This window comes from Pelodiscus sinensis, chromosome 1, assembly GCF_052426305.1.
Source record: "Pelodiscus sinensis isolate ZL-2025 chromosome 1, ASM5242630v1, whole genome shotgun sequence".
Classification (NCBI taxonomy): domain Eukaryota; kingdom Metazoa; phylum Chordata; order Testudines; family Trionychidae; genus Pelodiscus; species Pelodiscus sinensis.
In genome coordinates, this window is record NC_143052.1 from 194571313 (window position 1) to 194585698 (window position 14386).

Here is a 14386-nt window from a genome sequence, read left to right on the forward strand (position 1 = left end):
ACTGGCCAGTGTTCCTGTTTCCATTAATTTATATGCACATATCAATGAGTGTAACAGTTCATTCTTAGCAGTAGTAATGGCATATTTTGGCTCAGTTTTATAGAAATCAATGTGCTTATGCAATCAGATGTGTAGTAATTCTTCCAATCCAAAGTGTCTTTGGAACAAAGAATTGAAACTTCTCTTTTGAAGCCACAATTTTCTTTAGAAATTTGGTATATTAAAAGAGTGCTGTTGTTTTAATGTTATAGATAGAAAAACCATACAACATGAAGTGTCCAGATTTGAAGAACAGTATCGTGGAAGAGAGCTCCCAGGGTTTACCAGTTACAAGACATTTGAGGCCATTGTAAAACGGCAAATCGTGGCACTAGAAAAACCAGCTATTGAGATGATGAAGAAAGTGATGGGTGAGTTTCAATTAAGGTTATCTCTAAGCTTTGGAAACATTGGTTTGTCTACATTTTGGTTGCTGAGCAAGAGCCGTATCTTGGCTACTTCAGGCAGGGGGAAATGAATCTGTATCAAACCAGCTTTGGGCCATGAGACAGATCTCTAGACCTCAAATATCTTTGCTTATTCTTTAGACTTTGCCACTACAAATTCCAAAATGAACAGGGGAGAGGCTGTCCTAGATATGATTTTGACAAATAGGGAGGAACTAGTTGAGAATTTGAAAGTGGAAGGCAGTTTGGGTGACAGTGAAAGTATAGAGTTCATGAGTCTAAGGACTAGGAGGAGGGAGAACAGCAAAATAAAGACAATGGATTTAAAGAAGGTAAGGCCCTATGGGAAGTAAATCTACAAGAAAACATGACCTATGAGGGAAGACTGAAAGAACTGGGTTTGTTTAACTTGGAGAAGAAAAGACTGAGCGGGGACTTTGCAGCTTTCAAGTACCTAAAAGGGTGTTATAAGGAGGAAGGAGGAAAATTGTCCTTAGGGGTGGAAAATAATTTTTGATGGGGGACCATTCCAAGATTTTGGAAGGTGGTCATGAGCCACACTTTTCTAGATGGTCGGGAGGTTAGATGGAGGTTGGGTACAGAAGGGAGCCCAGGGTAGGGGACTGGAATACATAAGGGGGTGTAGGGTCTGAGGGGAGTTTAGGTGAAGTAAGGGGTTGTGACCTGGGGCAGAGGATTGGGATGCAGGGTCCAGAAGGGAGTGGGGTACAGGAGTAAATTTTGACCTGGGGTAGGGGTGTAGCAAGGGGTGCAAGGTCTGGAAGGGAATTGTGACCTGGGTCAGGCTGTGTGTTCAGAGGATTTGGGTGATGACCTAAGGAAGGAGCAGGTGATGACCTGGAGTGGGGAGTTAAGAAGTGGGTGGGGCTGGGTACCAGAGGCAGAGGCTAGGGTGCTGGAGGCAGGCTCTGGCCAGGAGTCACTTACCTGATGCAGCTCCTGGACAGCAGTCCAACAGGGTCCCCAAGACAATCTCCCTTCTGCAGCAGCCTGAGGCTGCTCAGGGAGGTTCCCTTCATGTGCCACTCAGGGCCATTTTGGACAACTGGCAGCTCCCTCTATGTGCCACGTGTCCCTGGCAGGAGGTGGGGGGAGGAGGAGACTTTGCACTCTCTCCCACTCCCAGGCCAATTGGAGCATGGGAGCAGGGGAGCGTGTGAAGTCTATCCCTCTCCCCTGCCCCCCACCCTACTCCTCCCTGCTGATGGCTCCCTATAGGCACCACACATCCTTGGTGGGGACAGGGAGGCAAGGAAGCTGCCAGCCATTTTGATGAACAGCCTTGGGGTCTTAGCAGTGTGGGCCACGGGCTGGATCAGACTGCTTCGCAGGCCAGATCTAATATGTTGCCCACCCATGGCCTAGATGGTGCTTGGTCCTGCCATAAGTGCAGGGGACTGGACTTGATGACCTCTCAAGGTTCCTTCCAGTTCTAGTGTTCTGTTTTTGAAAAAGTTAGAAATGGACCATGACAGGAAAATGTAAAATCATCCTAGATATGACAAGAATGGATTAAATATTGAATAGCTAAACATAGCTCCATTTCATTGTCCTTTGCATAGATACAGAGAAGAACCACGTTTTATAAATCTTGTACTACCAGAAGCTCATTAATCACATTTACATTGTTACCTTTATTTTATGTCTCTTTTCTCCCCTCAGAAATTGTCCAAAAATCTTTTACAGAGGTTGCCACAGATCACTTTGAGGATTTTCATAATCTTCACAGAGCTGCTAAGGTAAGACACCACATGCTCTCCACAAAAGCGCAGCAAGAATGATTAAAGGTCAGGAAAACATAACCTATGACAGAAGACTGATAAAATTGGTTTGTTTAGTTTGGAAAAGAGAAGACTGAGTGGGGACATTGTAAGTTTTCAGGTACATTAAAGGTTGTTAAAAGGGCAAAGATGAAAAATTGTTCTAACCTCTGAGGATAGGATAGGATAAGAAGCAATGGGCTTAAATTGCAGCAAGGGAGGTTTAGGTTAGACATTAGGAAAAAATCTTCCTAACTGTCCAAGTAGTTAAGCTCTGGAAAAAAATTGCTGAGGGAGGTTGTGCAATCTCTTTCATCTGAGGTTTTTGTAACTGGTTAGACAAACACCTGTTGGGAATGGTCTGATTATTAGTAAGTCCTGCCTTGAGAGTCAGGGACTGGGCTAGAAAACCTGTTGAGGTCCCTTCCCATCTGATACTTCTATGACTTTATGTAACCGGATATAAGACAAGTAATACTGAATGGCATAGTATACTTACTGTATATAGAGCTACATTTTACTCCTCCACTGTGGATCAGTCTCTGTCATTATTGTGTTATTAAGCAATTTATGGCGATTCCTGCACACATATCACCTTTACGAATATGTTGTGCAATAAGGTAACAGAGAAACTGTAAATAAATGGAAATTGTATATACAGGAGACATGAAGGTTTGTTGCATTAATAGCAACATTGTCGTTGCTCTGTTTCTCAGTTTCATGAGTATACTGCACTTGATTTTATATCATAATGTGGCAGGGTGTTGCCCTGCCCTTGCCCTTTAAGGGGCCAAGGAGCGGGAGAGAGGAGAGCCCAGCTGAGGGCAATTAGGAGAGCCCAGCTGAAGCATAAAAGAGCAGCTCCTGGGAGGAGGAATCATCTACCTGCCTGCTGCTCTGGAGGGAGAGCAGTAAGTCCTGATGGCTAGGGAAGAAGAAGGCTCCCTGGAGGAGGGCAGGACTGGGGAGGCTCAGGCAGGAGAAGCCCAGGCTACACGACCTGAGGCCCAGTGCTGCATAGGAGGCAGTTCTGAAAGGCCAGGGCGAGCAATGGAGGCAGCCCTAAAAGGCTGGGTCGCATAGGAGGCAGCTGCGGTAAGCTAGGGGAGGCTGAGCCAGGGAAGCCCCAGGCCATGAGTCCAGGAGGCAACTGGGCAAGCAGAGGTGAGCCTGTGGCCGGGGAGTAGGGGCCTGGAGATCCTGCAGTCTGCCTGGAGGAGCTGTTAAGGGGCAGGCAGGGGGCCTGAGGCCAGGACAGAGTGAGGGGAGCTAGGAGTCCCCAAGAGGAAGAACTGGGGGTCCCCCAGGAGTAAGGAGGACCCTGGACTATCTCCCCCTGGAAGGGGGCCTGGAGGAAGAGCAAAGTGGTCACTGCCAGAGGACAGTGCCCTGAAGACACCACCACACCTGAACAGGGCGGGTCTGAGCGCTGGTTACTTCGCCAATGGCCACCCTGGAGGGAAGAGCCAGGCGAAAAAAAAGGGAGTGAACCCGCTACAATATCTGTTCATAGCAGTGTACACAACAAAAATTGAGTTTCTGCTCCCAAAGAGTTTACAATCTCAGATTTCATTCCTGCTGAGACTTAAGTACGTAAGTAGTCCCCAAAGTCAAGCATGCGTGTAAGTTTTTGTAGTGCCTGTGTTAAGCTAAGAATAGAAGACACCACCACAGGGAGGGGAAAGGCCAAAGACAATATGATGATGGGGCTGCTTAGGAAATTTATATATCATGGGGGGAGGGATTATTTTTTTTTAAAATTGAATTCAGTCACTTAAGGGCTATGAATTGAGAGAAGATTTTGGTGGAGAGGGAAACTATAAATGGACAGACAGGAAGGTACTGCCAGTCAGAGGGAACTGTATGAAATATGGCCTCATTTTCTAAATTGATGAGCATCCACAAAATCACTTTGAAATTTCCGAGAGATACAAGGGCTCAGCAGCTTTGAAAAATCAGGCAGGTGAGTGGCTTTGGCTGAGCAAAGAAGAGGGCAGGGAGTAAAGGGAAACCAGAGCAGAGGGGGAGGAAGGAAGAGAGATGTGATGTGGAAGTCCTGGGATCTGAGAACAAGGCTGAATTTGGTTCAGGAGGGAGTGTGAATCCTGGGAAAGGATTTTAAGGAAGGCTTGAATGGAATTGTAACACCGAGGAGAGGCAGATAGTTTACCCATCCAATCTACCCAAAAGTCTCCTGGGAAAACAATCTCTGGAAGGCCAAAGAGGAGGGGTTGCTGAACTGAACTATTGGATGCTCAGTGCTTGGCTGAAGGTGGGTTTGTTGGGCATGGACAATGGAGTGGATTTTGGAGATAAGATTGAGGGGAACAAGCTCACGTCAGGGCCTGCCAAAGACAGAGACAGTTAAAATGTGGCTGGGGGGGGACATGTGTTGAATACGCTATTGGCAATCACTCTATGCTGCATCAGAATGTGCGGAATTATCCCTTTAGTTAGTGTTTCCTTAACTCTGCACACCCATCGCATGGTGTGGGAAGTCTCCCATAGATGGTAACATAAACACTCTGTTGCTTACTCAGGCAGCAGTTTTTTGGTGGTTCCTGCCCAAAAGTGTCATGGGTGCACAGAACAATGTAGACACTCCTGCCTTCCTTGAACCACCTGACAGGGAGCCAGAATCTAGCTTTGCCATTAGATTTTGGGAACCCTGTGACACTATAGCACATATTACCTGTCACATAGAACTGGTCCCGTACTCATGAACCTATTACTTAATAGATTTTCATCATTTTCTTCTCTCTCCCCTCTACCAATCTCCTTTTACAGGACAGAATTAAATACATTATCACGAAACAAGCAAAGGAAGCGGAAACAATCATCATAATCCATTTTAAAATGGAGCAGCTTGTATACTGCCAGGATAATGTTTACAGACAAGACTTAAAAGTTATCAGGGAAGAAGAATCAAAGGAAGTCGTCAATGATTTGCACTCGGCCTCCTTGAAATTCGGCTTTGGAACTGCCCAGGACTACCCTGCCATTAAGGATATGACCTATCACTTGGAGGCATATTTCCATGTGAGTTTATGGATTCCTACCACAGCAGTTTTTATTCCATTCCACACCTTGAAGCAGTTCCCATTACAATTAACAGATGTTTCTTATGGTTTTTAATTTAAGAAAATACCCATTTACAGGGCTCACCAAGCGGCAGCGAGCCCTGCTCACCAGCTACACGGTTTGGCGCACTGCGCATGCGCAGACCATGCTGCATGGCTGTGCTGGCTTGTAATCTACTCACCACAGGGTGAGTAGATTACACTAATTGTCAAGCCCTGCCCATTTATATGATCAGGAGTGGCCCGAGGTCGGCTGCGGCAGCTGGCGCCCCAAGCAGAAGGCACAATCGGCGCCCCCGCCTGTACAAGCCGTCAATGGCCATGACGTCATCATCGGGCGCCCGGGTGCCCCGTGATGTCATTATTGGGTGCCCCGGGCCAGCGGACCCCTCGGCAACCACTGAGTCTGCCTATGCTCACGAGCCATCCCTGCATATAATCCCGTCCTTGATTTGCATTGATAACTTTTCATTTATTAACTGGAATTAGAACTGCCAATGCATTATGTCTGTGAGCAAATTTAAATGTGATGTGAAAGACATGTACAGTATAGTATCAATGTTACAGGCTGAGTGTTTAACAAAGCTTCAGGGGGTAGCAGAGTTAGTGGGTACAGGATAAATTTAAAAACAACAAATGGTCTGGTAGCACTTTATAGACTAACAAAACATATAGATGGTATTGAGCTTTCGTGGGCACAGGGTGCTCTTTCCACAAAAGCTCAGGATACCATCTACATGTTTTGTTAGTCTATAAAGTGCTACCGGACCGTTTGTTGTTCCTTATGTGTAACACAGGAATGTTTCATCATGTTGCATCTACCTTTTGATTGCTTTTCCTGCTCTAAGCTACACCAACTTTCACCACATAAATTTAGATGTGGATTAAGTTAATCTCTGTGTCCTGAGAAATTAAGGCTCTGACTTTTAGCTGAGCCTCAGCCTGGTCTGCAGAGATGCAGCACTGGCCAAATGCACGTGCAATGGCAAAAAATGGATATGTCTAGCAATACGCATCAGTACATCCATAAAACAAAAGGCAGGTACTGAATAAGGAGACCTCAGTTTCCATTTTGTTCTAATGGAGAGATCAAATAAAAGCAAGTTCTTTTGTCTTTTTACCCTACCTCATAATATCTAATGCTAAAATAACCATGTCTATCAACTGGCATATTTTATGTCATCCCACGCACACTTATGGTGTCCTAAAGCGCTTCATGTGGCAATAGGTTAAATAAGACTAGAACGGTGAATCTGCAGCCATTAGACACTCAGCAACATTTTCAAGAAACCCTGTACAAATAAATTCCATTGGTGGTTTTGTTTTTGGTTTTGGTTTTTTGTTTGTTTGTTTTAAATAGGAGAATTAGGCTCCTAGATTGGTTACTTTTGAAAATGGGACTTAAGCACTTAAGTACTCAGGAAAATTTTACCCTCAACTTCATCATTTAAAAAGAGAAATGTTACACAACAGACTGGAATTTCTCACAAAAGTGAGCTTGATTTAAGTTCCCTCTGTGCATCAGTCAGGTTGAATAGCTTGTCTGGATTACAAATTGCTGCCTTGCTTGTACTCTGGTTTGTTAGATGAAGAGGGGAAATAGCTTATATTATCCTCGACCTCCTTTAAGGCTAGGATATAGCACTAAGGCAGGACTTTCCTTCACAGGACTACTAGACATGCCGAAATACATTCTGGATCCTGGGAGTTGACTTTGGACTGTGCCCATTTGACTACTGGTCCCAGATGGGTTGAAAATGTTAAAGGGATTCAAACTAGAACCATAAGATCTGAAATATGTAGAAGTACATTAGGCTTTGTCCTACATACAGGTTGGGCCTCACTGGTCCAGCACACTCAGGACCTGACCAATCCCAAACTGGATCTGGGAATTTTCCAGGTCAGAGGAGGTCGAGGCCGGCCCCTCTGCGGCCATTGGCTGCCAGGCTCTGCTTTGGCAGCAGCAGAGGGGCCAGCATTGACCAAACAGGGACTAGAAGAAGGGCATTCAGGGGAAGAAGCAGGGTGAATGCACAGCCCCACGGGAGCACGCTTAGCCCCTTGGCAGCCAGGCTGAACTCTTGAATCTTGCTGCTGGCTGTTGGGTTATGCTCCTGGCCTCCAGCCACAGGGTTCTGTAGCCACCCTGCCTCTTCCCCTGAGCACCTTTCTTGTCCCCACTCACCCAACCTCTCTGCTTCCGCCAGCTCTGGGGCTACATTTCAGGAGCAGCAGAGGGGGTGCCAGGCACTGAGCGGAGGGATGGGCATTTTGGTGAAGAGGCAGGGTGGATGCATAACCCCAACCTGTGAGTGCACTGAGCCCTGTGGCAGCACTCCCAGCCCCTCAACACTGGCTGCAGGGCTGCACTCCTGGTCCCCAAACCACAGGACTCTGCACTTACCCTTCCTCTCCCCCCCCCCCCCCAGCATTCCCTGTTCTTGTTGCTCCCCTTCCCTCCTACCTGAGCTTGTGGCATGATTGAGTCCAGTAGCATGTGAATTGAATTTGCAGATGAACTGTAATTCCAATGCTTCCCTGTGGAGCGGCCCGATATGTATATCCAGGAACGTTAGCTAGCGCCCCAAGCGGGTGGCGCAATTAGTGCCCCCCTCCCCCTTGCACAGCAGTCAATGGCCATGACATTATCACGGGGCGCATCATCGCCCTGTGACATTATCATTGGGTGCCCGGGCCAGTGGTGCTCTAGGCAACTGCCTAGTTCGCCTAGGCTCATGGGCCGCCCCTGTGTTTATCTGATTTGTGTCCATTGATTCTTTCCTGCAGAGACTGTCCAGTTTGTCCTATAGATATAGATATAGATAGATTGGGGGGCACTGTTGGCATTTGATGGCATAGATCAAATTATTGGATGTGCAGTCAAATGACCTTTTGATTTGGTGGCTTGTGTTGTTGGCTCTAGTGATGAATTCGCCAGTATAGATATGTGGGCAGAGTTGGTATCATTTTTGGTTGTAGAGCTGGGTTCCTGGAGGCTTATGATATGGTTGTGTGGCATGGTTACCAGAAAGAATGTTTCAGGTTGGAGGGTTGTCTGTAAGCGAGAATAGGATTTTCTCCCAAGGCTTCTGAGAGTGAGGGATCATTTTCCAAGATGAGTTGTAGGTTGTGTATAATGCATTGGAGGGGTCTGAGTTGTGGACTATAGGTAACACAAGAGGAGTTCCATTATTTTCTCTTTTGGGTCTGTCTTGGAGTAGTTCATGTCTGGGTACTTTTTTGGCTCTGACAATTTGTTTTTTCACTTCTCCAGGTGAGTATTTCAGTTTTAGGAATGTTCTGTAAAGATCCTGTAGGTGATTGTCTCTGTCTGTGGGGCCGGAGCAACTCCAGTTGTATCTTAGGGCTTGGCTGTATACAATAGACTGAGAAATATGTCTGGGATGGAAGCTGGAGGGATGGAGGTGAGTGTAGTGGTCAGTGGGTTTCTGATATAGGGTGGTGGAGATTTGTCCATTATTTAACTGTACTATAGTGTCAAGGAAGTGGATTTCTCGTGTGGACTTAACCTCAGCCTGGACGATGGTGAAGTGGAAGTTGTTGAAATCCTTGTGGAATTCTTCAAGAGTCTCTTTTCTATGGGTCCATGTGATGAAGATGTCATCGATGTAGTGGAAGTAAAGTAGAGGTGTTAAGGGACAAGAGCTGAGGAAACATTGTTCAAGGTCAGCCATAAAGATGCTAGCATATTGTGGTGCCATGTGAGTGTCATGGCTGTGCCACCAACTTGGAGATAGAACTTGTCTCCGAATCAGACGTAGTTGTGGGTGAGGACAAAGTTGCAGAGCTCTGTAATCAGGTGTGTAGTGTTGTCATCGGGAATGGTGCTCTTGATAGCCTATATTCTGTCTTCATGTGGAATGTTGGTGTAAAGGGCTTCTACATCCATGGTGGCCAGGATGGTGTTTTCAGGTAGATGACTGATGTTTTGAAGTTTCCTCAGGAAGTCAGTGGAGTCACGGAGGCATCTAGGAGTGCTAGTAGCATAGGGGCTGAGAAAGGAGTCGAAATAGCCAGATAATCCTGTGGTGAGTGTGCCAATGTTTGAGATGATGGGCTGTCCGGGATTACCAGGTTTGTGTATTTTGGGTAGTAGATAGAAAGTTCCTGGTTGGGGATTGGAGGGGGGTGTTAGTGTAAATTTGTTCCTGAGCAGCATCAGGGAGTGTCATGAGCAGTTTTTTTCAGTGTGGGGGGTGTGTGGTGTTTTTTGTTTTGTTTTGCATTCCTTAGTGGGGTCACAGGAGAAAGGCCTATAGAATCTGGTATTGGTGAGTTGTCTGTTGGCCTCCTGTTTATAATCTGTCCTGTTCATGATAAGTACAGCGCTTCCTTTGTCGGTCTCTTTGAATATGATAAGATTGGTTTTGAGGCTATGAATAGCATTGTGTTCTGCATGATATGTATGTTATATGTTTACAACAGTGTTATTTACTAGATGGCCCTCTGCTGGCAAATGTCAGCATTAATTTGGTTATACAAGCAGTTACATCATCATCCATTGTGTTCATGCCCTGAGAAAATTTGTGGTTCAAATTAAGAGCAGTTTCATTCATGTTTTCAAATGGGACAAAAAAGGAAACGATACATTTCAGCTCTCTGAACCATTTCATGACTAATTCATGGATGTGCTCACTGAAACAATCATTTGACACAATTGTGTAGCTTCTTACTGACTTTCACTACAGTGTCCTTCTCATATCCTCTCCAATAGTAATGTTTTGTATCCATCTTCTGTTTCCAGAGTGCAGGTAAACGTCTCTCCAACCAAATTCCTCTGATCATCCAGTTCTATATCCTTCAGGACTGTGGAGATAAATTACATAATTCAATGCTGCAACTTTTACAAGAAAAAGAGAAATTGAGCTTCTTTCTTCAAGAACGGAAAGATTCTGCGTATCAGAGAGAGATTCTGAGTGGACGAATTAATCGTCTGACACAAGCTCGCCTTCGCTTAATACAGTTTTCTGTGATATAGCTTCTCTACTTTAAATGGTCTGTTTCAAATATCAGTTCTTGGTACTGAAAAGATTTATCAGTGCTTTGTATAACCTGTTAGAAATTGTGCACCTGTCTACACTGTCCTTACAAAACCGAGGTAACTTACAAAACCGAGGTAACTAAGTCAGAGTTTAGCTAAATCACACAATTGCTTTAACATCATCCATTATGTATCTGTCGTGTTCATCTGTAAACCATTTCATATTTTTATTTTTATATTTGATTTAGTTCAATGTATAACATGAATTTCCTGTGCTTCCCCCTAATTATGTTCTTACTGGGAAACACTTTGTGTTCATTTTAGCAAACAAAGGACAGTGGCTCTCTGGTACAGAACACACATTCTACAATAGGCAAATGAATTAAACCATATTGCAGTTAGAGACTGAACAAAAAGTATATTTTAAATGTGTGCTTTCCTACTTTTTTGTTGTTGTGTTCTTCCACATGCTTTATTTCAGCCATGGAAACCAGTTAGTCTATTTAACATTTTGGAATTACGGTACATGATGAGGATGTAAAGTTGCAAGATTCTAGACTGTATGTGTGTGAAACCTGATGTCCTGGTCCAATCACTGGTAAAGAACTAATTTTAATGGTGGTTCAATAAATAGTTAGTTGGGACTAGGTTGTTTCTGTGAGTGTGCATTGTAATTATTCTGTGAAACTCTACAAGTCCAGTATGAGTTTTAATAGAGTGGCTGAGGCACCCCCAGCTCCCCGCTCTAACCCAGTGCACCACCCCTCCCCCAGAGCCAGGCCCCGCTTGTCCCCCCTGCTTCCCCTCCTCTCCCTCCTGCTCTAACCTAATACCTGAGCCTCACTGGAGCTGCCACCAGGGCCACACACTTCTCTTGTTACCTGCAAAAGTTTCTCTAAACCATTCCACACTTTAGGGACACACACCTTTACCCAGTTCCCAGGGCTCACGGTGCAACCCTGTTAATTTACACACCCACCCTTACCCAATTCCTAGGGCTCCGGGCATAACTCAGGGGTCTGCAAGATCTTTTGCCACTGAAAGAGCCTTACACACTAAGGCTACATCTACACTGGTGCTCTCTTGTGCAAATACTTTTAACACGAGTTTTTGCATTAAAATATTTGCGCAAGAGTGCGTCTATATTGGTCCAGGAAACATTATCAGAATGATGCGCTTTTGCGCAAAAGAGCATCTACATTGGTGGGACGCTCTTGCGCAAAAGCAGAAGCCCGGAACCATTTTGAAAAGGGCACCAGCTCTTTCCGGGGGCGGGGGCGGGGGCTGGAGCTCCTTTGAGACGTGCTTAAGGGATCTCCCCGGACAGCTGTTTCTCTCCTGCTGCGTGCTTTATAACCTCTTGTAGGGACTGACAGCTGCAGCAGTTCTATTGGTAGGTGCCCCCTGCCTTATTGGATACCACTGCCTTGTGCCTTAGTGCCTTTGGCTGATTTTTTTTTTTTTTTTTTTTCATTCTATGCTCCTTTCTTGCACCATGGAGCCAGGGGTGGCCTTGTGCCTGCTCTTGCCCCTTCTGGCCATGTTGAAGTGGCTGCAGCAGCTGCTCTATGCTGCTGCACTCCTCCTCCAGGACCTCGAGGCAGAGGTCACTCTGGACTCCCTGACCAGGGATGCCATGGTGTTCCTGAGCCATCCCCACCCCAGCGTGGAGAGGCCACTGTGGAGACTGGACACCAGTACGGACTGGTGGGACCGGCTGGTCCTGGGGCAATGGGGCGACCAGCAATGGCTCCGGAACTTCCGCATGCGAAAGCGGATGTTTCTGGAGCTGTGTGCCTGGCTCGCCCCTGCGCTCCAGAGAACCACCCATCCCCGTCGACAAGAGGGTCGCCATCGCGTTATGGAAGCCGGCCACCCCGGACAGCTACTGATCGGTGGCACACCAGTTCGGGGTGGGCAGATCCACTGTCGGTGCTGTCGTCATGCAGGTAAGTCCCGAGGGGAAGGGAGAGGGTGCTGCACTCCATGCCCAGGGGCAGGCAAGACTCCAGGCTGGGTCACCCAGGGGTTTGGGCCGTCCCTTCCTTGCACAGGCCTGCTGGGAGGGGAGGGGGACAGACTATGTGTGTGTGTGGACAGAGGGCATCACGGGGGGGGCGCCCAAGGGAGCGCACACTAACCCTGCCTTATCTTATGTGCTCCCCTGTGTTTCTCTGCACCCTTCTGCAGGTCGTCCATGGCATCTATGACGTCCTGCTCCTGAGTGCTGGGAGGGGCGGCAGCTGCTACCTCCCCTGCGGGGCTGGACCAGGGCATGTGGGTCCGGCCACAGTGGGACAGGCACCACAGAGGTGGGCGGGAGGGACGGCAGCAGGAGGGGGGGGCATGGCAGGAGCAGGAGGGGTGGTGGCAGGAGTGGGGACATGGGCATTTGGAAGGGAGGGATTGCGGGTGGATGGGGCACGGCCATGCCGTAGTGCACAGCATAACCTGCATGTGCTGTGAGGGCAGTAATCGCATCACCCACCCTATCACAGTGGGCCTGGAAGTGGCGCCAGGCCTGCTGGTGCCACTCCAGGTCCACCTCCACCCGCTGGGTGATGGATGCCTCGATTCTTTCGACAGCTTCAATGTGCCGCCGAAGGAGGTGGTCCCGCTGCCAGACCCGCCGGCTATGGGGCTGGGCGGTTGGGGGGAGCTGCCACTGCCGTGGGCCTGGAGGGTCCCCTGCTCCTGCTTGGTCCCACTGCAGGGAACAGAGAAAAGGATGGGTCAGTCAGGCAGGCCAGCCACCATCTCCACACCCCATGCCCTCCACTCCTGAGCCCAAGTGACAGCACGGTACTGTGGCGTGGGCCCATTCACGTGCCTTCCCCCCGTATTGTATGTTTACATACAGCACTGCCCCCCGAGAAGGGTGCTTCTCCATGTATTGTAACCACTGGGGTGGGTGGGTGTGTGTGTGTTTTGTGTTTTGTGTTAACCCATGGAACTCTCTGCTGGGGAGGCTTTGGGCTAATCAATGGTGTTTGACAGGGAGGGAGATGCCTGGGAGCACATCTGGCAGATGTGGTCTGGGCTCTCAGATCCCCCATCATGTGGCTGTCTCCTGGATGGAACCAGGGGGGTGACTGGGGAGTGTACAATCCTAGCAGCGACACTCAGGTGGCCCTAGGGCTGACCCGAGCGCTTCCTCCCTCCCCCTCACGCTAGCCCTCACAATACAGTAGCCCAGGGACGTGTGTGGCCGCAGTGGGGACTTCTCTCAGGGGGCCAGCCAAGGCACCGGGAGCAGGCGAGGGGCTCCGTGGGGGCCACGCTCATGGGCTGTGTCACTGTGGTTTTCCCAGCAGCAGCTGGCTGTGCCTCACAGCCAGGCATAGAACAATGTGGCTGTTTCTGCGTGCTGCGCCCATGGTGGAGCTGTGGGCTCTGGCCTGAGCCCCTGGGGCCCTGGCTGGTTCCAGCCGGCATCCACCCTTCCCCCCGGTCCGGACGTGAGTGAGCAACACAGTCCCAGGCGTGCCCTGGAGCTTCCTGCCATGACGACGTGCCTCTCAGTCACCAGGCTGCACGCGGCTGCACGTGTCACATACTGCTAAATGCTATGCAGAGTGCAGCTCACGCTGCCTAAGTGATGCTCCCTCCACCTCCTGCCCCCCTGGGTGCCTGGCTCCGCCCCTCCCCCTCCCCCCCGCCCTTGTCAGTCCAAAGTGCAACACTCACCACTGGATCTTTCCCCGGCCTCCGAGGATGCATGGGAGACGTCGGGGCTGCCCTCGTCCTCCGACCCGCTGTCGTTCTCCGGGTCCTCTGCTGCCTCGGTGGGCCTGGTGATGGGGGGCCTCTTGCTGCTGTCGATGGGGACCTCTGGGGCCTGTGGTGCTGCCTGGCCCAGGATCCGGTGTAGCCGGTCGTAGTGGGGGCAAGTGTGGGCTCCTGCCCCCTGGCCCTCGCTGGCCCGGACGTAGCCCAGGCGCATCTCTTTCACCTTTGCCCGGACCTGCTCAAGGGTCCAGGCTGGGTGTCCCTGGTGCAAGAGCGCCTGGGCCATCCGCCGGAAGATTTCAACATTCTGGCGCCAGGTGCCCCGTGTGTCCCGGCGGGCATCATCCT

General features: G+C 48.8%; 1 protein-coding gene across 1 annotated transcript in view; it reads left to right on the forward strand.

Moving 5' to 3' along the window:
* The window catches only part of LOC102450104 (interferon-induced GTP-binding protein Mx1-like), a 31132-nt gene extending 19868 nt beyond the window's left edge, over positions 1–11264 (forward strand). The window contains exons 9-12 of the mRNA XM_089774077.1: positions 252–410; positions 2130–2206; positions 5015–5266; positions 10073–11264. Coding sequence (XP_089630203.1) covers positions 252–410; positions 2130–2206; positions 5015–5266; positions 10073–10306 — 722 coding nt within the window. The 3' untranslated portion in view covers positions 10307–11264. The remainder of the gene's footprint in view (positions 1–251; positions 411–2129; positions 2207–5014; positions 5267–10072) is intronic.
* Positions 11265–14386: the final 3122 nt, after the last annotated feature.